The sequence below is a fragment of the Echeneis naucrates genome, chromosome 1 (genome assembly GCF_900963305.1).
Source record: "Echeneis naucrates chromosome 1, fEcheNa1.1, whole genome shotgun sequence".
Classification (NCBI taxonomy): domain Eukaryota; kingdom Metazoa; phylum Chordata; class Actinopteri; order Carangiformes; family Echeneidae; genus Echeneis; species Echeneis naucrates.
This window is the reverse complement of record NC_042511.1, coordinates 21625485-21649558: the sequence shown is the minus strand read 5'-3', so window position 1 is coordinate 21649558 and position 24074 is coordinate 21625485. Positions and strand designations below refer to the sequence as shown.

General features: G+C 40.9%; 1 protein-coding gene across 1 annotated transcript in view; it reads left to right on the top strand.

Annotated features, from left to right (window-relative positions):
- sorbs2a (sorbin and SH3 domain containing 2a) overlaps positions 1-22842 on the top strand; it is a 29709-nt gene extending 6867 nt beyond the window's left edge. Inside the window, exons 6-22 of the mRNA XM_029510268.1 lie at positions 759-934; positions 2493-2559; positions 3544-3594; positions 3707-3920; positions 4149-4263; positions 6605-6676; positions 8325-8381; positions 9003-9052; positions 9917-10092; positions 13254-13333; positions 13614-13711; positions 14168-14282; positions 14404-14532; positions 14919-15113; positions 17984-18021; positions 18242-18348; positions 20661-22842. Of these exons, the coding sequence (XP_029366128.1) occupies positions 759-934; positions 2493-2559; positions 3544-3594; positions 3707-3920; positions 4149-4263; positions 6605-6676; positions 8325-8381; positions 9003-9052; positions 9917-10092; positions 13254-13333; positions 13614-13711; positions 14168-14282; positions 14404-14532; positions 14919-15113; positions 17984-18021; positions 18242-18348; positions 20661-20725 (1805 nt within the window). The 3' untranslated portion in view covers positions 20726-22842. The remainder of the gene's footprint in view (positions 1-758; positions 935-2492; positions 2560-3543; positions 3595-3706; positions 3921-4148; positions 4264-6604; positions 6677-8324; positions 8382-9002; positions 9053-9916; positions 10093-13253; positions 13334-13613; positions 13712-14167; positions 14283-14403; positions 14533-14918; positions 15114-17983; positions 18022-18241; positions 18349-20660) is intronic.
- Positions 22843-24074: the final 1232 nt, after the last annotated feature.

Here is a 24074-nt window from a genome sequence, read left to right as displayed (position 1 = left end):
TCAAAGGCGGTAATACACTGTATTAGGAACTGGGGTATGTAAACTTTTGATCAGGGTCATTGGGGTAGTTTCTATTGTCATTATGATTTAAAAATAGTAAACACAGCTGTTTGATAATAAATGGCTTCACCCAACCACTTACCATTTTGTATTATCATGCATACTCTCTGAAAATGGCCAAGAAATGATAAATTCTGCCAGGGTATGTAAACTTATAAGTACAACTGTAAGTCCAAATCTTTGCTTTCAACGAGGACAGGGCCGGTTGAATCTCTCTTTCCTCTATTATTGTAGTTTCCTCCTTGTTATGGTGCTTACCGCTCATGCGTATGTTTCACAACCGGCTACGTGCGGACGTCCCGCATACAAAATGGAGGCAGGCAGCCTGCAGATTTGTGCCGATTTTTTTTTTTTTAATAGATTTTGGGACATTTTAAATCGATTCTGAATCATAGTCAGTGAGAATCGCGATTCTCATCTGAATCTTTTTTTTTGGGGGGGGGTGGCCGACAAGTGTGCAAATTCACTCACAGCATCTTTGTGAATTGATCTGACACTTGGCATTTGAAATATGAAGTCAAATATTATCGTTGTTCCATGTTAACCCATGAATTGATTTATTTGTAGTCTAGTACTATCTAAGATTTGCAGTATAATGTCTATACAGTAGCGTAAGAAAGAACAGCCAAATTATTTCTTAATATTTCAATCTACAATTGATATGGGTTTCTCCTCTCTCTCCTTTTCTGTCTGTCTAGAGGGCAGCGAGTCTTTCACCAGAGAGTCTATGGTATCGGGCCACACAAGCATCAGCAGCACTGTGCCCATTGCCCGCTTTTCAGAAGAAGAAAAAAAGTATTCAGTCATCAAAGCCCCTCATTATGAAGGTATCGGCCCAGTGGACGAGTCAGGCATCCCGATCGCCATCCGCACGGTGAGGTCAAACACACACCAGAACTAAACGCATGGGTTTGCAGCAGCTGTCGGACTTGGTTAAGTGCTGCAGAGTAGCAAAGGGGTGTCTTCAGACTCATTTCTGTCATCATGATATGTGATCATGCTCATGAGAGGGGATTACTTTCAGCTGTCAGCAGCTTTTGAGCCCATATTAAAATCCCTTTCTCTCACTTGTGCTATCTCTGTATCTCCTCTACCGCCCTCTGTGTTACTTATAAAGATGAGCTCAGACAAGGTCTTTACTTTAGAACTGCCATGTCCTTGATTCTTTCCAGTCAAAGTGTGCATCTCTGTGTTATCTCTGCTAGGACTTTTCATGTATTAACACTTCACTCAGTTCTCCATTTCTTATAGAGTGACAGTTAAAGGCAGACAAACTGAACCACAGGATGAGACAAAAAAAAAATGGGAAGAACGAGTGATGGGCAGTAATAGCAAAGAGAAAAGGTGAAAAGGATAAAATCAGGAAAGAAGAAAAACAGATGCTCCTTATTGTGAGCGGACAAACATTTTTGTGGCCACTCTGTTTGGTAACCCTGGAGAGTGAAGTGGTAATTGGCTGTGTCTGTACTACATGCACAGTCACACACACTCCTTCACTGTGGAAGCAAAATACCTCTACTCTGAGCAGAATCCCAACACTGTTTAGTGCAACTGAATAAAGAGAGGATTAAACCTCTCTGCCATTTGATAGCTCTTTTTTGAAGTGGCGATTAGATCTGTACTGTATACACAAAGACACACATACCAGGATTTTCTGGGCACAGCACCAGAGCTTCATTTTTCTTGTTTTTTGTTGCACCATGGCTTCCTCTACGCTGTGAAACCAAATCCTCTGCCATTGAATTTCTGAATGGGAGGCAATAATTGCATCTTACAGCTGTAGTAATTAAACAACAGACTAATTGTTATGTTTTGTCAGGGCTGTGGTGGCTGCATATCTGTATATTGTAGCATTTTCTATGCTGAATATTCAACATAAAAATTTTGAGAACAAGTTTGTTGTTGGTAGCAAGCAGTGAAAGACATAAACTGACTAAAGAGCGCAAAACGTGAAATATGAAGGGGCTTCATCAGTTTAATTTTTCAATAGTAAAAGGGGGTTCAATCAATAATATTGATTATTTGGTTATATTTATATAGGCAAAAACTGAGAACCATGACAACCCCATTTTAAACTTGTCTAATATAATCGTAATAAATATGATTTAATATAAAGATGATATACTTGTCCTTGTGTCATGCTAAAGTATTATTGTGAACAAGCTTAATCACCATTCCCTAATAGCACAATATTTAATTTCATGACAATAGGGGAATCTTTTATAAATAATGCATTCAGCTCTCAGCACAAGTTAAATGCTCTTTGAGTGAAATGCAGATGTCTAGAAAGGCTGAGACTGTGTTTTTGTTTTTCCCTGCTCTTTACTGTCCATTAAACAACAGCAACCCGTTCTAGTTTCTGACTTGATCCATCTAGTTTAATGCAGCACTTTACAGAACGTAAATCTTTACGATTATTTCTCTCTCCACAGACGGTGGACAGGCCTAAGGATTGGTATAAAACAATGTTCAAACAGATCCACAAGGTTCACAAAGCAGGTAAGGCTTTGAGGAATCAGTGAAAGGCAGAAATGACTGATTATTTGATGTGATTTGATTGTCACATTGCGAGGGTAACTGCTCACGCATACATGCATGTACTAATGCCTGTGTATCTGTGTGCATCTTGCATACCAGTTCTTGCTAAACTAAAAGACCTAAAAACACTCATAGCCAGAACTCATTAGATGTGAGCAAGAGTCTGGAGAGGAGGCACTTATTGAGAGAAACCTCTAATAGATACAGAGCTGTCCTGGGAAATCTGCTCTAATTTCGTGGCCTTGACAGAATCACACAATCAGTAAAAGGCTTGTTTGTTCTAAGCTGCTCAGGCTCTTCCTACTGCATAACACACACACACAGGCATGCAAAGGCTGTTTCATGATGATGTGGGCCTAAAATATATATATATATATATATATATATATATATAGATATATATATATATATAGATATATATATATATATATATATATCTATATATATATATATCCAGGCTTGTGATGGTCAGAATTCCCACAGCTCCCTCAATATTTGCATTGTCTAGTGGATTTATATAGCAGTAATCCACTCCCACACAATTTTATTCATTCTTTGAGTATCTCATATTGTAGCACTGAAAAGTCTTCCTAAAATGTGTGAAGCACCTTTGTTTAGTAACTTTGGTCGGATTCATTTGCTGCTGCTGTGAGCTACTATCTCCCTGATGAAAGCTCAAAAAACACACATTAGAAAAAAAACGTGTTTTTTTTTTTTTTTTTTTAGCAGTTGAGCTTCTGAATGGGCGGAGCAGTGCATTGTGCTTCTTGGGTGGTTTTGATACCCTCCACTGTGAAAAATGGTCACTATTGGAAATTACTTTGTAACTGACTGTATTTAAGCTGACTGAAGGTGCTGTTCCTCCCATAGAGGAAACTACCGGCTTATGTCCTATGCAGTGTGCTTGTTTGTCTCCCAATTAGGAGTTGTTCCTTTCTTCCACAGATGATGACTATTCTGACACATACAATGCAACATATGCTGTCATAAACAATGGTGAGACCTACATTGTGTACCAAAAGTTATGTTACATGCAATAAGTTCTTTCTCCTCCCTCCTCTATGGCTCACTCTGCCATATTGCTTCTCATCTGTCCTGCCCTTAACAGATGACCAGAGCCTGTCTTCAAGCACCACCATGGCGCACCCACCTCCTCGCACACACACTTATAGACCACTATCCAAGAGCCCCTCAGACAATGGAGGGCATCTGGGGCCTCAGGAGCTTTCCCCATCCCCTGTACCCCCACCACCTCCACCCATGCCATCACTCCTACAGCTCAGGGCCAGAGATAGCGACCGAGACAAAGACTCCCCAGACATGTATGGGTAACCTATTTCTATCATTTATTTCATGTCCATCATGAGTCAGTCAATACAAAATTTATCTTGTACTTAAACTAATTCATTTGGATTAAATATATTTGTGTTTATCTCTATAATAAACCATATTCCAAGGTACATTGACATGTATTAGTTTTAAGAAAATAAATAAATAAATAAATAAATGATTGTAATTTTTCTGGTTGTATTGTGCTTATCTTGCACCAGGAATGAATGGGGTCCTCCTGACAGGAAAGTGGACACAAGGAAGTACCGTGCAGAGCCCAAGAGTATTTTTGAATATGAGCCTGGGAAGTCTTCTATTCTGGAGCATGAAAGACCAGTGAGTGTTTTTAAAATATGTTCTCTTATTTGATCATAATGAATTCTGATATCTGCCAGCAAAGGATTGCTAGTCATTATCCTTTTAGTGCCTTCCTCCATGTTTGAAAAACCTGCAAAACCTTTAGGAGCCAAATTTGAAATCAGCTCAGAATGTAACAATGGTTTTGTATTTTACATTTTAAGTCTGTGATGTTTGCTTCTTTGAGTGAATACACACCAATATCGTGAAAAATATTCAAGTTATTGTGATTATAAAATGAATTCACTTTATTTTTGTAATAGGGCTTGTTAAATTTAAAAGATTGAAAAAGATCCATCTTGAAGCTTGAAGGAGGGCTACACATTTAGGATGTTGAAGTGAAATAGCACTGCTGAGATGATGTTACATCTACCTAACTGGTTCCCAAAGTCTTTGTAGACATTACTGTGTTGCATGGCATTGGCTCTGGCAGACAATGTAGGCATTAAAATGCAAATGTTCCCAGTTCCACATCCTATACTATACTTCGCTGGCTGGCTGCATGGAGTTGAATGACAAAGCAGACAGCAGCGATAATTACTGTGTAGTAGGAGGGCAAAAATAATAGACAGGCAGTATCTGAGAGGAGGACAGGATAATGGAGAGAGTGCTCTAGATGAGGCAAAAGAGTAAAAAGAAAAGCTTTTTATAAAGGTTTCACAGATGTTTTGATGACTGCAGAGAGTGCTCCTAGGGCAATAATGCATGAGTCAGCTCTGTAGGAAGTCTGTAGGAAGTAGAACTGAACCCACGCTGGCTAATCTGATGTTTAACATCTCTTGCATATCTTTATTCTCCATTCTCCATGGTAAGATGGCAACCCAAAAATGTCCTTTATTGTGGTGGTTCAATTCAGAGCTAAAAGTGCTACTGTTTCTTAAGTTTTTTTTTATGTCAGTGCGTATCTACACAGCCCTGGTGAGATTGGCAGTTTGTGTTCCAGGTCTCATTCTTTATTTATTTTTACAGGGTGACTCATTTATCTCAAAGCTGAACTCTGTTTTTAGCAAGAGAGATATTACACCAAAACACCTACATAATACTTCCTGGCAGTGTTTCATTTGGCATAAAAAACTGTCTCTGAGTGGGGACGATGTCTGGAAGATCAGACAGAGTAGTAAAGCATCATCTCTACAGTAATAACAAAACTCTATGAACATGAGCAAACCTTTTGTCTGTAGTGTGCACTGAAGTGTATAAATAGAAGCAAATAGATAGAGCTGTGCTTGTCAAAGTTTAAACAAGAAATTAGTCGATTATTAACTTGCTGCACAGTAGAAACCAGCGTTTTGACTTAACTGCCTGCTGCACTTTATGGAAACAAAATTTATTGCAGGTTGATCTCATATGATTTTTTTTCCCTCTGTGTGATGTTTGGTATTGAAATCCCACAAGTGATATCAACAGAGATTAATTTATGTCTTTGCTTCCTGAAAAGAAAAAAAAAACCCAGCAACAGCAATATATAATTTGATGTAGATTATGTAAATGTAAGAGTCGCAGGAAAGAGTTATTATATAAAAAAAAAAAAAGATAATTGAAGTGGATGAGTTTGCTGCCCTCATGTTACATAAGTAAGTGACAGTAACACGGTGTGTAGCGCTTGGGTCAGTTTGCTGGCTGGCTGACACCACACTATTCTTGCCAATGCAAAATGAAACCTAACCCCATGCAAATAATCCCTTATGTCTTCTCCCAACAGTTCTATAATATGCTCTTCTTCTTATTGTTAAACGTTATGAGCCCATCTGAGGAAAAATGTTTCCTTTCACTTTCACCCTGAAATTCAGTTTTTGATGTGTCATCCACTAAGCCTGCACTAGAGTGAGGGTGATAAGTTTGTTTTAAGTTTTAAGTGGGTATTGCACAAAGTCGCATACTGATTTTCATTCACTGTGACATTGGGATTCTGTCCTGGATTTAATTATTATTATTTATTAATTTTATTATGCATTTCAAATTTATTTGTCTTTTGTTGCTGAAGTTGCATACTAAACAGTTTAATTACTGTATGATAATGGACCTCAATTGTATACCTCCAACTAATATAGGACATGGTTCACATTTTATAAAGCTTTAAAATTACAAACAAACCAAATATTTCTCATTAGTATTTATCAGTAGTAAATGGGTTCATCACTTTCATTCCCACTAGCCAGTATCAAGCTTCATCCTGATTCATCCTGTGCTCATCTCCCTGTGCCACCTTTTGCCCCTTCCTAACCATGAGGTCCATGTCTTTGCCTGTGTGTGACTTCTTTCCACACTTGTTTTGTCTTTTCTTCTGCCTCCTCTTTCTGTCACTGTTGTGCTTTCCCAGATGTATGATGACATAGATTTAGAGAACGAGCCTTGGTATAAGTTCTTTTCCGAACTGGAGTTTGGGCGGCCGGTAAGTCAGGGCCATAGCTATTCCCTCAACCACAGTCCTGCTGTAGGCATACACCCACTCCATCCACCCCACCCATGAGGTTGTGTTTTATGTCTCCACCAATAGACTGGGTGGGGTTAGTTGTTTGGGCATGTGGTACTTCTTGGGTGCTGTGTCCCCCCTCCTTCCCCAACCCTTATGACAGGCTGTGTTATGTCTTTGTGTTGCTGGGTTTTTTGGTCTGATGGCTTGCAGGCCCTAAAAGACTGCATACAAACACAAAGAAAGCCTACAGTTTTTTTTGTTGTTTGTTTGTTTGTTTGTTTTTTTTTTTTGTTTTTTTGAGTTGGTTCTTTATTGCACTGATTTTTCTAAAGAGCTTCAAAAGCAGTGTGCTCCAAATGCTATAGATTACCTGTTTTCTGTCTTTTAGGACTGCACTTATCAATGAGTCAACACTAATAAATCACTGGTTGATAAATAATGTTCTAAGAATCTCAGTCAATGCACTTTATTTTCCACATGCTAACATGTAAATTAATTTATTTGGGCTGTTATTCATATAATCATTTGCCTTTACTGCTTTTGTTTTGTTTATATTCACTTGTGGTGTGGAGGAATGTCCTGTTTCTATTAACTAGATGGCTTTACTGCCTTCTGCTGGATGTAGGTGTAATAACATCCTAGTGACTCATGGCAGGGACTGCCTCTCACTGCAGATTTTGGATCAAATTACCCCAAAATGACTGATTTACAAAGTGTCATGAGGACAAGCCACTGTCCATTCCAGAGCATGACATGAAGTGATGACTGGGCTTATTCAAAATGTTCAGGTGCAAATGTCACATGTAGGGCTGCTATGACTCAGTATCTTCCAAAGTCACATTTGGCTTTGTGTTGAGATTTTTACCTGCAATATTCTAGATGTTTCACATCACTGAATAAGCCTTTAGAATGTAGATGGTTTCCCTTCAAGCACTGACCGGTCCTGTGGGGACAGCCTCTCACAGTATGTACAGTGTTTGAGTGTTTATTGAGTTGGCAGTCACATGTTTTGGCCAACTGAGTTGACAATAGTTTGCATCCGCACTAAATCACAGTATTCAGGATTCAAATGAATACAACACTGCAGCCTGCGCTTCACTCGGATGTCTGCTTTAGCTTGCTGTCACACTCTGCATGTGTGTGTGGTACATGGACACATCTTTGTATGTATGTGTGTGTGTGTGTGTGTGTGTGTGTGTGTGTGTGTGTGTGTGTGTGTGTGTGTGATGTAGCAGGCCCCATTTATTTTGGCACCACTACTCTGAAATATAATGCTGATATTTTGAGATTAGTATAGAACAATAGACTGTGCATATGAACTAGCGTGTTGATGTGCAGGTGTGTGCTTGTGTTTGTAAGTGAAAGTGTGATGCACATAGATTGTGTGCCTACATCTCCATAATACCTGCAAATTACATGTGCAGCCTTTTGTAAACTAGCCCATCTGTGATTACTCCGATTCCCTAATGGGTGTCACTCTCTCCACGTTTCTTTTTTTTTTTTGTTTGTTTGTTTGTTTTCTCCCCTTGATGTCACTACTGCTTCTCCTCCTTCACCTCATCTTCACCTGCCTCCTATTCCTCCTCTTCCTCTTCCTGCTCACTGCTGCTGCTTGGGGCTCAAGCCTCCTAAAAAACGACTGGATTATAATCCAGACATCTCCGCTCGCCAGCATATTGAGGTAATCTCATTCATGAATTTTAAAATTGTGTTTTTTAATCTCACAAATTCAACATAGCAAGCAAGTCATACGTGGTTGTTTTGTGAGGCTTTTGAATAAGCTTTGAAATGTAAGTTTGTTTGCTGTTTTTTGTTTGTTTTTCTGCTTATGTGTCAGTGAAAATATCATAAAAATCTAGATTTCATTTTGAGCTCAAAACAAAATGTTGACATCTTTTATTGTTTGTTTTTGACATGATTGTATTTCCTTCCATAGCCCTTTGCCAAAGGTCTAAACATTCTTTATCATTAAGACCCATTCCAGCTGATCCATGCCAGATTTTACAGGGCAACATTTGTCCCCCCCAAGCTCTGCCCATAACATCCTTTGCTCTCTCACCTTTACCATCATCCTCTGCAGCAAGAGAGCGTAGAAATTTATCTTCTGCATTAACACCGGTAGGCTTCTTTGCAATCAGGTGTGCCATGTGGAACCAGCATCTATCTCAGCACCTTACACTGGCGGAGTTTTGAGTGTAGCACAGAGACAACCGCATGCAGGCTGTGCATTTTGAGCTGCACTGCCTCTAGTCTTTGTTCTTGTGGAGCTCACTTTTCTCTTTTGTTGTCTGCCCTATTTCAGACATCCCTGCACATCACTCCTGCTGACAAGGCTCCGGAGAGACCTGCAAGGTAACCTCTGTTTCTTTTATTTCTGTCTGCTTCACCCATCCCCCTCCTCTATCCTCTCCACAACCGTTGTTGTTTTTCAGCACGGAATCAAAACTGTGTGCTTTCTTGCCCTGTCTCTGGTGCAAATAGGCTCTGTGGCTGCTATTAGTAATGGTTTGCAAGGATTAGTGTTAGTCTTTATTTGCTTTTCTTTGTCACTGAAGGCAGGGTACTTTGCAACTCCCTCTCGCAGAGCCAGAATAAATTAACCCAGCACATCCATTGATTCTGCCCTTCACAGCCTATCCTTCCCTCAACACCCCCCTCCTCCTTCCTCCTCTCATCCGGCTGCCTTTCATCAATGGTCTGCTTATTCAGTCGCATTTTCCTCGGTGAACAGAAAGGGCAGAAATGGGATGTGATGAATAGGCCATATAATTCAAAGAAGTGACATTCACTGGGTTTGTTTTCAATAGAAGGTCTAATGTTTTGCTTTTTGGTTGTTGGTATATATATATATATATATTTATTTATTTTTTTTTTTTGGCATTTTGAAAAAGAAAAGTTAGGGTAACTCTGCTGTCTCATCTTGTTTGGACAAGCATAATAGGATGAAATACGACATGCGTACATAAAATCTTTTAGTTTTGTTTGTGCCAAAGATTGTTGATGTTTAATATGAATGTTTCCAACAAAATGAATATTGGCAACAGCAGCAATGCATGTAACAGTAACAATAGATGTAAAGCTCATTTGTCTGTATTTACCGACCGAATGTGCTCTTTAAACATGATTACAAGCAGTCTTTGTGTGTAGATTAACTGGCTTTTCACAAAACAATCTTCAATACAAATTTCATATGCCTCATGCCTCATTGTGTTGCAGTGCTGCAAGTGACTACAGGAAGAGAAGGAAGTCGGAGCCGTCAAGTTCCCAATTGAATGCTAAGTCTCAAAGCAGAGCCGCTACTTCTCCTAAGCCAGTGGATGCCTACAGACCCAGCAGCAGCCTAAAGAAACCTGTCATCCGTTCCTCACCATCCTCACCCTCCAAAGCCAAAGGTCTGCATGCATACATGGAAATCTCCTTTTCACCTGTTACCTTTTTTGCTTTGTCTTTCCCCTTACATGCACAGTGGTCACCACAAATAACAGAGAAGCTATGTTATATGTTGTGTTATTTGCACTGTAATATCTGTCTGAAATTTCCTCGAATGCGGTTGGTGGAAGTCTGAAGAAACCCCAACACAACTATCTTTTCTCCCCGCCTTTTTTGTGTCTAATTCTTCCCCCTCTAAAGCTCTTCCCTCTTTTTTGCTGTGTATTATTGCTTAACCTGCTTTCCTCCTTCTCTCTCATCACGCTGCTCTGTTTTGGACATCTGAAAGGTGGGGACACATGCAACATGTATTCAAACAGTTTGACCTCCCCAGGTCCGTATCAGCGCCCCTATCTACCCCCAGTCCCCTCTGACCCTGACCATTGCCAAGAGGATACTAGCCAGGAAGGAAGCTCCTCCTCCAGGCAGTCTGTTTGCTGTCAGAACAGTTGGCAGACTAAACGCCAGGATGCTGAGAGATGGAGGAGTGTGGAGGAGGTACCACGATCCCCTGCCAAGCTCAAATCCCGCAGCTGTGATGATTTACTCAATGATGGACATTCTGGCTCAGGTGGGCACAACGCTACCCGTTCAGAAAGTGCTGGGTCACTGGTGTGTGATGGGAATACCTCAGGTTCAGCTGGATCGACTTCTGCTCGCTCATTGCCACGACTCCATCGGCGACGGGCCCATGATTCACCAGGCTTTCTCCAGCTCTATCGCAAAATGCACCAGATTGACCGAGCTCAGCTCATCCCATCCGAAGTCATTCGCTCAGTCCGTGCACGTATCCTGGAGCTCGAGCGCCAACCTCACCTGCACCGACATCGCCTCTCTCCTTGGGCACCCTCTTGGGGCGTGGAGGTGCCACGTGATATGGTGCCAAACCGCATTTCTGAATATGAGCGTCTCATTCAGAAGTCCAAATCAATGCCTAATTTGGGTGACAGTGAGGTGCCGTCAGGAACCACCACACCAGGTGATTCATCCTCTCGAGCCAGCAGTGGTGGTGGGGCCACACCCTGCTTCCCAAAACGGCGCTTTTCCATAGAATCTTTACTAGAGGAAGACAACGGCAACAGCGGAGCAGTACCTCACAGAATGGATCACTTGCATCGACCTCGTAGCCCACCTGAGGGCCAGCCTCGTGGGCCAGAGCCTGGCCCTGGGCTGTCCTTTCCAGCTCCTCTCGTCCCACGTGGCCCGCATGCCAACCAGGATTATTCTGACAGTGAACAAGATGCTGTGGCATCAGAGCTAAGCGACTTCATCCAGGTGGAAGGCTCCTCCTTTTGCAGTGAGAGTGACTTTGACCATTGCTCGCTAACTTCCTCTGAGAGCTTGTATGGCTCGTCAACCCTCCGCCACCACCACCTTCGTCATCACCACCACCATCACCACCATCACCACCACCCCAGTCAACAAAATCTAGGCCAGAGTCAGGGTTACCAACACCGCCATCTTATCAGCACCTGCAAAGGCCACTGCCCAGCCTCTTATACCCGTTTCACAACCATGCTTCGCCATGAGAGAGAACGAGCACGCCAGGAGCACCAGAGACCTTCACAGCAGGGCTGCAGCAGTCATTCCCAAACACAGATTTCACAGTCCCAGCTAGCGATGTCCAAGCTGGCCTTCCTGGTCAGCCCAGTGCCTTTCCGCAGGAAAAAGGGCTCACCACCTACCTCTAGAAGAACCAGTGGTGGCGGAGGCCGAGGTAGCAGACCTAAGTCAAAGCAGGCCATTTATGAAGCACTAGATGCAGCCTTGAGAGACATATATGAGCACATTCAAGCAGAAAGAGGCCAAAGAGGCACAAGGGCACCTGATGATAGTATCCTGAGGAGAATACTGGCCGAACTGCTGCCAAATGTGCCTGAGCGAAGCTCCTCACTGCGGGGGAGGAGGGGGTGCTGGCATGGAGGTTATTCCTCTGCATCTTTGTACCCAGATGGAAGCCCCACTGGGTTTGCCTCATACAGAGAAGATCCTTCCACGCCACGACTACAATCACCACAGCTACAGTCACCAATCAGTGCCTGTTATGGACGCCACTCAGACACCTCAAACACAAATGAATATGGCGAGGAGCAGGGCAATGGAAATGGTCTCTGTTACTCAGGTGGAGATAATGCACATATCACAACTTAAGTATATGTATGTACACTTTGTCATCCAGCCAGATATACCTACACACAGATTTTTTTCTTCTCTACATGTACATTATTCATACAAAATCACAACATCAATCACATACCTTTAGTGTCTTTCAGCCTGCGCTTGTTGCCCTACTCCCCTTGATGTTCAGCCAACACACCCATTACTGCACTTTTCCACGTATTCATACAACCTACAGCTACCTGGTCACACCTGGCCACCAAAAATTCTCAAGTGAAACCCAATTCTTTCATTCAGTATAATGTTAATGACGTGATGAAGAGTCACATCAAAGAGCTACCAGAATGATTATGCAGTTTGAACCAACCTTTCAAACTATCCACCCACCATTGCTGGATGGGTCCTGATTTTTAGGTTGAAGTACCTTAATGCTAAAAGAAATAATGGCAAAATATATAATATATATAAAATATAGAATTAGAATTAAACATTGAGAACAGTGTCTCAAATGAAGGTTGAGTTTCTCAGTAGTTGAATTAATACTTGAGAATTTATGGTGTGTTACTCTGAATGAAGTAAATGAATGTGAATATTCCTCTGTATAATTTGAATATTGTTTTGGTTGTTTTTCAGAATGATTTATGGAGCCACCTCCTTGTCCCATGGTCATTTTCTTTGCCTTAAACCATTTGCTTTTATGTCTGAAAATGGTTTTGTCATATTTTTTGGGCTGTATTTTCCTTGTTTCGTTTTGAAGGATTGCATGCATCTCTTTGTGTCATACTGTGGGAAAAGTCCAATCATTTTGTTTTCCCCATGTAATGGAAATAAATCACCAGTTTTTACCCAGACTTTCATTCCCTCATTTGCCTGTTGGAATGGTGTCATCACTTTACCATTCAGTACTTCCTAAAGCATATTTTTCTATTCTGAGAATACACGTGGCATGATTGTAGTTACTTTGGTGACTCCTGTGACTTTTGCCATATGTCTCTACCATTTATAGACCAGGATGTGTCCAGGAGTTACTCCACTATGGATGGACGCCACACCCCCCAGAGTAGAAGACCTACTCCGGACAGAGAGGTACAACGTTAGCTGGTCATTAGTATTCACAGCACCAGTCTCCACTACAGACATCATCACCATTTTGATATACCACCTTTCACTTACACTTAAATGAGATGTATTAATTGATTGTTGGCATAAGAAAATAGCGTGCCGAGCTTCAACCTGAAATATTTTTTTTTCTTCAGTTTTACAACATCAGAGCACAATCATATATTCTGGCAAACATCAAAAGCTGTGTGTAATGTTATACCTGGTAATGCTTGCTGGCTTTCTGTGTGCAACTCTCATCTCCCAGGTCTCCCATAAACAGATGACACAACTCATTCTGTTCTCTCTCCTCCATCAGAAACAGCCTGCAAGAGCCATTTTTGATTTTAAGGCACAAACAGCTAAGTGAGTACAGGAAAACCACAGTACATGCACAGGTGTAAGGCTTTCTGCATGAGTGTCTAACAGGACATCTAGACATCTCCAGTCTGCTGCTGTAAATGTTATTCTTTCACATTGACAGGCGTTTTCTTGCATGGACCTTTTTTGCTTTTTAAGATACTGTCATTACTTTCACAGCCACTCCTGAATAGTTTTAATAGATTTTGTTATTTATTTAGTTGCTTGTTTATTTATTTATTTATTATTTAAATTTTTTTGAGATTTTACGAAGGTGTGCGTTGCTTTAGCTGCTTTCTTTTGTGCTGGAGTTCACTTCATTGTGGTGGCTGACAATCTGCATCAGATGTTATTTAATGAACTGATGCTGTGCTTGTGACTTGTTGGTTTCAGTTTCCTAATCCTTATGCAGTCGATCCAGGTTGATTGCAATGATCCTTTAATCATATGACTGTGTCATAGGGAGCTGACTTTTAAAAAGGGTGATGCGGTGAACATCATCAGGCAGATAGACAACAACTGGTATGAAGGAGAGCATCGTGGACGGGTGGGAATATTCCCCATTTCATATGTAGAGGTAAATTCACAACAAACATATCAGTCTGTTTGTTGGTTCTATATATGTTAGAGTGTACATTTGTTGAGCCTTAATTACTGCATACTTCATCTCCTCCCATTCACAATGTTCACTCACACAGAAGATGCCGTCCACAGAGAAGCAGCAGCCGATCCGTCCTCCTCCACCAGCACAGGTCAGAGAGATTGGAGAGGCAGTGGCACGCTACAACTTCAATGCTGACACAAATGTGGAGCTTTCTCTCAGAAAGGTAGCCTGCTTATATACATGCCATTGGTACCTAATTCTAAGATGAAAATCTCCTCTGCAGTCTTGGTATTTAGAGGTTGTGTGAAACGCGGTCTGTTATTGATACTCATGGAGTCTTTCAATTTTATTTACAATTTGTAATTGTATTTAAAAAGAAAAATTAAAAGCTTCCTGCCCTAAAGTGGGCAGGGATGTACACTATTTAGGACAAATCAAACTTACCAAATAGGAGTATTTACAGATTTTCTTAATCTTCAATATGTCTTGAATATGTCTTCTTAATTTCCACAGTGTTCTATCCATCTATGTTTTGTGGAGACAATTATTAATTATTAGATTAGAAAATAAATTAAAGTGATGTGAGTGTGTGTGTCTTTGTGTGTACAGGGCGAGCGAGTGATTGTGATAAGGCAGGTGGATCAGAACTGGTATGAAGGAAAGATCCCAGACACAACCAAACAGGGCATCTTTCCTGTGTCTTACGTTGACATCATCAAGCGCTCCCCATCGAAGGGCTCCGCCCACTACATAGAGCCACATGGTCGCCCTAGCAAAAAGACACCAAGCAGTACACCCGTCAAGGTATGGAAGTCGCTGCAAACATACAGTACACTAAAGTTACACATTTTCATTAATTATTTAATTTTGAATTGCTTTAAATTGAAAACAATAATCACCTTGAGCTTCTTTCGTAATTGATTTATATTTATTATTATTTACATTTATTACAAATGTTAGCCAACATTACAACAGCAAACAAATGTTTTCATTTTCAACACTCAAAGAACATTATTTAACATGTCGATACATTAAATATATATAAAATATTAAATAAACAAATAAATGCATGATCTGCATAACAGAGCAAATACAGTAATCATAGCTTGTTGAACACTACTCAGGCGAGCACACATACCAAACACATGCTGTGCATGTCTTTCACGTTTTTATAAATCAATCTCTGTCCTCTTCACTTTACTTTCCTGGAGCCTTTCTACCATCTACCTCCATCCTCGACCACCCATGACCTCCCCTCCCCTCAACCCTCACTGAGAAGGCTTGACCTCCAAGCTGTCACAGACGAGTGGCTGTTCCTCACAATGGTCCCATCGGCATCCTCTCCTGTTCCCTCCTTCAGCACCACCCCTGTACCACCCACACCTCCCCCTCTTCCACCTGACCATGTGCTTTTTCTAAAGGCTCTGGAGCCTAAGGCGCCCTCACTTTCACCCTCACATTCACCTTCACCTGCACCAACACTGAGAGACTTTACTTTTCAACCCTACACATTTTCCAGAACTCCTTTAAAAGAAGAAAAACTCAGTTTAGGTCACACCGCAGCTGTTGTGCCTTTCTCCCAACCTCCTCCTCCTCCTCCTACTCTTCATTTCTCACTTACCTCTCCAGTAACGGGCTCTTCTCAACAATACAGCAGCAATAGGAGCTTCACTGAAACAGCCCGAAAGTTTTGCATCACTAAGCCAGAGGTTTTTTTCTGCACACCACTAGAGCCAATAAAATCACCCACACAAAGTCCACAGTGTCAACATAAGCCCACTGCATCAGTAAACAGGGGCAGCAAAACCTCTGACATTGAGCTGCGAGTAAAAGACCCTTATGATGAGCTATTGTTTCTGATTCTTGATGGTTCTAGCAGCATAGACAATGTTGATTTTTCAAGACTGCCTCCAGTAGATTCCCCACCAGCTACACCAACCAATAAACCCCAGGGCAGGTCTAAGTTAAAAAAAGGATCTCATCAGAAAACAGATAAACTCCCAGCAGTCGCTCCGGCCAGCGAACAAACAGGCAGCGTTCAGTTAGAGGTCCAGGTACACAAGCCTGTAACGGTGGAGCCGCTGTTTGTCACCTGGGGAAAGCAGCCAAGGTCTCTGAATGATGAAGAACCAACCAAGTTTCAAAGACCAGCATCAGTCAAGGGAAAGGGATTTACTGAGTTGTTCATTGAGGAAGAGGATGAAGCTTTCCAAGAGAAAGAGGAGGATGCAAGAGTTTTAAATCAAAGACTCCATGCACAGATAGAGGTACAGCCATGAAAGGATTTCTTAAGTTAGCATTATGTGTTTTAGCTTCAGTTTTGATGTGTGTGTCATTGCCTCCTTAGGCTGATGTCCCTCCTTCCACTGTGACACGGTTTTCTCACCCTGGCCTCTCCTCACCTTCCATACGAGCACCTCCCACCTGCATAACTCCTTTTTCTTCATCATCTACTTCTTCTTTTCCGCCTCCTCTGTCCTCTTCCTCACACTCACAACAGCACGATCATAACACCATCCCTCCATCTCCCCCTTGCTCCCCTCGACCCCCATCCTTTCCTCACCTCACAACATCGCCCCTGCCCCCAGTCTCTCCCCCTCCACCCATCTCCCCATCCCCCTTCCGCTCCTCTCAAACCTCTCCAAACGTTTTCACACAGCACTCAGTCCCTCAACCATCAAACTCTCCCTGTCCATCCCATTTGTTCACATCCTGTCCTGACTCAGAGTCTCCTATTCCCTTTCCCCCTCTGTCTCCCCTTAATCCCGCTTCTCATTCCCTCCCTACTACCCGCTCTCCCCCAACTCCCCCCACTGTACCCCATCCAGGACATAGGTCTTCCAAGGTCAAGGTAACGCTGGAATGTGGAGATAACAGAGTTGTTTCTGGTCATGCTTGTGGTGGCAAAAACCTGACAGGGCCCTTCTATATCTGAAATAATGTGACAGCCATTTTTTGTCCTTCATGAACTTTTCATAAACTAAGCAAACAATCAAAATTTTATTAATGGAGTCATGAATCATAATTAGTTGAAGCTAATTACGTAACCTATCAGAGACTACTACGTGTTTTGCAAACTAACGTTTAGCGTAGGCTAACATGAACTGCTCTGTGATGATTTATGGCAAGCAGAGAATATTCTTGAATTAGTGTGTGCTGTGTCCAGGAGGATTCCATATATGACATCTGTGTTGATGGATGATTTTTTTTATAGCATGTCATTAGCCCACAGTGCGTGTCCTCAGCTCATAGTTAAAAGCTGCTGACTCGGTTGCTGTTGCTTCTGGTCTTTCTGCCTGTTAAACAGGATCCACTTGTTGGTGGTAAACCTCCTCGTAGCCCCATCTTGTCCCGGCGGTCCTATCTGTCACCCATTAGAGGTCGAAGGGTAGGGGGGCATGTCTTCACTCAACCTTGCACTTACTGTTCTCATGTCTATTTGCAGGGAGGAAACCTTTAGAGATAGCCTTGTCATTCATGACTGATATGTGACTGATGGTCACATATTCTGTAACATGCATGCTAAAGTATGCTGTTTTACTAAACTCTTAGCATCTCTCAGTGAGAACATCAAAGCGTTAAGCTTCAAAATCCTCAAACCCTCATTTAAGCCCCACAAATACCACATTTTGGTTTACCTTTTGTGTTTGTTTTTCTCTTTTTCCTTCTCTCAGCGATTAGTACAGGATGCCCTCCATGGTGGAGGAGACCCGTAAGTCATTATTAATGTTATTATGATCTTTACACATTGCTATGAACTGTTCCAATAAATACATGTCTATTTTGGCTTAAGTGTAGAAAAGCACTTGTTACCAGTTATTGTAGCTGCTTTATTTGCATGACGTTTTAACATATTTGTGTTGCAAAAGAACATAGGGAATGAGTGAAAAATGCTGGATAAAGAGTCACAAATCTCACTTTTTCAAACACAGGTACCAAGCCCTGTACAACTACATGCCTCGCAACGAGGACGAGCTGGAGCTTAAGGAGGGAGACATTGTTGACGTGATGGAGAAGTGCGATGATGGCTGGTTTGTTGGTAAGAAGAGGGGATGCATCCCTTAATTAAAAAATATAAAAATAAAAACTAATATTGGGGGGCTGATTCTAAGTAATAAATGTCTTTTCTGAAAACATCTCCATGAAAAAATAAAAGGGGCCAGAGAAGCCACTGAAGTGACCCCATTCAAAGGGTTTATATCTCTCAGTACAATTACAGTATATGCAGAAATGCACATGAAGACAAGCAAACATAAACATACAATAACCAACCAAGTACAGCCAAGGTAAAATAATTACAAATAATTAGTTATATGTAACTATTACATATATGTGTAGCCTAGTTTTTTCTTATTTTTTACACATTTAATGATCAGACATCCCCTTAGATTCATGTTACTGCTCAGAAGGAGCTCTCAGGTTTTGAACCACCAAACAAAACCACACGGCTGTTAATAAAACAGTTCAAACTATCTCCACCTGAACCTGATAGATATATATATATATATATATATATATATATATATATATATATATATATACACACACACACACACACACACACACACACACACAGTGACAAACTGTGGACCCAGACCTTCAATAGGACCACATATACCAATAAAAAATTAAACATAGCAATACAAATAATAGTCAGAGCCCTGTCTCATTGATGTTCACCATATTAAAGATTTTTCCCCACAAACTGGCTTCACAACACACAAAGGTGATTCTGGAAAAATTGACATTCAACAACAAAAGATGGATCCAAAACTGATCCAATGTTTTTTGTGTTTGTTTCAGCTTAGACACAATTGAATTTCAATGCAGATTTAATATTTCTGCCAAGTATAACACAAACGCTTCCCATTTTCACTGGCCTCAATGCAAGAGGTGTGCATGTTCCAGTTAATAATACGGCCACAATGTATAATGTATGTTATGGCGAAATAATCCCGGGAAGGATGAACATCCTGGCCATATTCTTACCTGGAACATGCACAACTCTTGCAAACAAAAACATTAACAACGAATAATGCTAGGCTAGGCGTAATAACCGGAGGAGACCACTCACTCACTCATCTTCATCCGCTTTATCCAAACCCGGGTCGCAGGGCTGCTGGAGCCAATCCCAGCACACACTGGGCAGGCTACACCCTGGACAGATCGCCAGTCCATCACAGGGCCAACACACAAGTACAAACAGAGATCAACAACCACTCACGCTCACATTCATACCTACGGTTAATTTAGAGTCTCCAATTAACCTATGCGTGCATGGCTTTGGATGGTGGGAGGAAACTGGAGTAACCGGAGGAAACCCACGCAAACACGGGGAGAACATGCAAACTCCACACAGAAGGAACCCAGGCCGGGAACCGAACCTGGGACTTTCTTATTATGGGGCAACAGTGCTAACCACTACGAGGAGACCAGCAATTCATAAACTGAAAACTCATGAATTTATTGTAAATATCTCAGACCGCTTTATTGCACACGCCTCCTAATAGTCTTCGTTGACATTCTGAGCATTGCTGCAATTTGACAAGCTGGTATACCGAAAAAAACTCAGTGCTCCAGAACTGTAGTTGGTATGTTAAATGCCAAACGTCCTGGTCTTTGTGCCTGTTGAGCCCTGGTGCCAGTGAAGCGATGGAGTACTACTTCTAAATTTGCGGTCATTATCTTGGTCGAAAAGTGCGGAAATAACGCCACAACTTCAATAAATTCCTCTGCTTTACACACAACATGCTCTGGGTCAGCAGGTCCTGCTTCCACGTACTCTGCAAGGTCTAAAATGTCTGTCACCAACTCACGAGAAAGTTGAAGCACATCCTCCGTAGCGGCAATGTTTTGAAAGACTTCCAGGCCCCACTAAAGCAATCGATTAGACTTGGTTTGCGTTAGCCCCGCCCACTGACTATGATGGGTTGGTTTGACAGATAAAATAAATTCCTGAAGCACTGCAACACAGGACCATGAAATTATTAATTAAATTGTGAAATAACTATATATTTTTTTACATTAAATTAATTGGTATTTAATTAATTACTGACATATTTAAGTAATTAAATATTCCAATATTTCATTCTGTCCTCTTTGATCCACCACAATCTCTGCTTTATCTGCCGGTATGGGATTTCCACAGCTCCCACTAGATGGCAGTGTGGTCCCACCACATATTTGTTAGCGTGTCTCTGACGTGGACGTTGTCTCTCACAACTGAACAGTGTCAGTCGGATACTCCAGAGACACTTTGACCTTTGCTTCTCTCTACAGTGAATGTCGCTCGGAAGTGTTAGTTTCTAACTATCGCTGCAGATCTCATCGTGCCACTCTCTGTTTCTGAAGGGACCTCTCGAAGGAGCAAGTTGTTTGGAACCTTCCCAGGAAACTACGTAAAGCAGCTACAATGATGATTCCAGCCACCCCCGCCACCCCCCAGTTTCGCCAAGTCTCTGTGACAGGTTCATCACCCCTCAGCGCAGCACCACATACAGGACGCCCTCAATCCTCACCCTCACTCTTAGTCCAAGCGGCAGGCCACAGAGACCCTCTCGCACATCTATGTGTTCCCGTGCATGTGTGGCTTGTCAGCTTCACACAGACAGAACATTTAGCTCTAACTAGCCATCTTTAATGGAAGACTTCTACAAACTAATGTTGTTTTTCTAAACTTATCTTTTTATCCTTATTTTTCTATCACGGACAACCCAAACTTTGCGCTCCAGTCAGAGACCTTTAATCTTTAACTGATGGAATGATGAAACAAACTTTGCAAACAGTCATTAATAGTGAACAGTGCAAGGTGGTTTGGTTTTTCTCTTTTTTTCAACTGTTTAAGGGCAGTAAGATCACCACAATCTCTTTCTTATTTTCATTTTGGGCAGTATCTCTAACTTCAGAACATTTCATTTCAGTGTTGTGCTCACAAAGACATTCAGTGCAGAGAGAGTTGCACAAACAGTATTCTGTCAGCAGGCCTGTTGTATGTCAGTAAAAGGAGTTTCTCCACATAGTCACATGTGGAACAGCTTGTGCATGTACCAATATTATGTTACCCAATGTATTGATTTGTTGGTTTGAATTTAGAGATTTGATGAGTCAAAATCAAGCAGTTATTTTAAATCACTGCAAATGAGGAAGTATAAAATACATTACTGACTAAGTTCTGCTCACTGTCTAATCCTAATACGTTAGATTTAAAGTATAAGATTAGAAATTACAAATATTTTCGACTTACTCATTTTCACACTAGGATGGATGCACTTTAACTAAATTTTTAACACAATTTTGTGTTTGTTTTATTTCAGATTTCACTTCAGATTTTGTACACATGAGGTCACTATGACTTTTTGCGGGATATTGGTCATTGGTGTGAGAAGTGTATGCAAAAAGGTTAACAACCTTTTAGGTATTATATTTATTAGAGGACAAATGCTGGACTAAACTATGTTATAAGATTAAGAGGAAAAGAGGAAGAAACATTGTGTAGCTTTTTAACATGTTATGACTGAAGAAAACTCACATTTGAATGTGTTATTTTATTGTCTAGTATCATTATGCAGGTAGGTGCTTAGAAATAACACAATGGGTTGATGTTGAGTCACCAGATGTCTTGTTTTATGTGGAATTTATTTAAATCAGACACGATGAAATAGGATTTTATTGAAAAACTAAAATCATGTAACTGCAGTTTTTCCTGTCATCAGAGTGAATAGGTAGTGTGTCACTGCTAATGTGTTCATGTACTATCTGGAATTATTTGCATTTTCCATCGCCGCTTGTCCTCCTCAGTGAGTATGTTTTGTTGTTGTTTCTCATTTTGTGTTTCACAAAGGATGGACACTGACAACAAAACCAATGTTAAAGCACCTTAAAGTATATTTTGTTTGATCATTCACTGTCTTTCATGTCACCCCTGTTATCCACTCTTTCAGAAGGTGTACACTGTGCGTCTGTGCTGTTTTTGTATGAGAGCTGTTAAATGGCCAACATCCACTTTCTTTATAAAGTGAGCTTTTTCTCACCCACCATCACATTTGGTTTCCTCTCTTTCTTTCTTCACTTTTTTGGCATCTTTGTAGCTAATTTCCACTTTTTTTCTTTTTCTTTTTTTTTTCCTTTTCAGTCATTTGTTGTCATAGAAATCGGTGATGTATTTAAACTGAACTTTTTGTAGGTAGATTAAGTAGAGTTGGTGATTGCTGCCTTACATCCAACTCACTTATTTAATAGCCATGTATATGTAAACTTCTTTTGTGATGCAAAAAATTCATTGATGCATATTTAGACTAGAAAACATCAGGAAAGTGTATGACGGTGTGTGCATAAACTCTACATCCCTAAAACATTCATTTAGCCTTTGATACAACAATAGCAACAGATTTGGGACAGAAGACATTCATTTGGCTTATGCCATGTTTGTATATGTAATTGAAAATGTAACTCTTATTCATGTTAATATCAAATTCAATGCACACTCTTGGACCTTAGTATTTATACAATATCAATAGTATTTGTTGGATGATTTTATGAGGCTGTATTGCTAATAAAATCCAGCTGGTAGATGAAATATATTCTTTTTTTCTTTCACCTTGACAGATAGAGATAACTGTCTGGTGGTGACTGAAAAGGAAAACTAAAAGTTTAAAGGTACCCTTCAGCGTTTCTTACTATAAACACAGATTTGGTGATACTCATTTGCCTGTCTTACACCTACATAGAACAACACTGATAGTCTCTGACATGGCAACTGTTTTGAGATTGCACAATGTTTTCGCTTGGATATGCTGAATGTGGAAAAAAATATATCTAAGAATGTTAACCACAGATATATAAAAAAAATAATAAATTATGATATCCACTATAAGTTGATAACAACCAGACAGCCGCTCAAAATCTTGTTTTCGCTGACCTCCAGTGGGCAAAAGGAGAAGGCTGGTTAAATATAGTTTCCTTAGTGTCAACAAATCCATAATAAGACCCAGCTTTTATTATTCCATCTGTCTGCTCAGTAGTACTTGGCTCCATGTCCCATTTTTGTCCTCCTGATGAAAGATATTGTTGACAATAGGTCACAGTCATGGAGTTCCTCAGGGTTTTGTAGTTTTCAGCAAACATTATGCAAGCAGCAGAACATGGTACATTTTATTTGACGAGACTGTTTTTCATGGGACTTCCAGCACTGCTGGAGATATTTACCAACCCCCCCCCCCCCCCCCCCCCCAATCGTCTTTGTAACTGTAGCAATAATTGATTAATCTATTCCACTTTGAAGCACTTTGCACAGAATAAGACTTCCAAAGCTGGATGCAGGTGATGGATCTGGTGGTGCAGTTTTTAATTTGCACAACTTGACCCAACACACTATTTTGCATGATGGAAACTTTATTGAGTGAGAGCCTGACACATCTGACTTAATGTTTTTGTATTTGGATATTATACAGATGAATAGCAGATCTGAAAAACAAAATAAATAAACAGAGCAGAGTAGTAATTTATGACAAATTTAATTTGTGGTCAAATGATGTGGTGAAAAGTCTAGTTCAAAATGAAACTGGATTGTTAACCAGAGTGAGTCCTGGGTCTCATCCAGATCAATAGTGGCTGGAATGTGCAAGTGGGACCTCCAAGGCCTCAGAGTGGAGCTGAACCTCCAGACCAAATAAGGACAGGAGCAGCAAGACCTGTCAACCAGAGCCAGAGGAGGCCAGCCAGACTCTGAGCTGCCCGGGGATTACAACCAAGAGGGGTGCTGGTTTA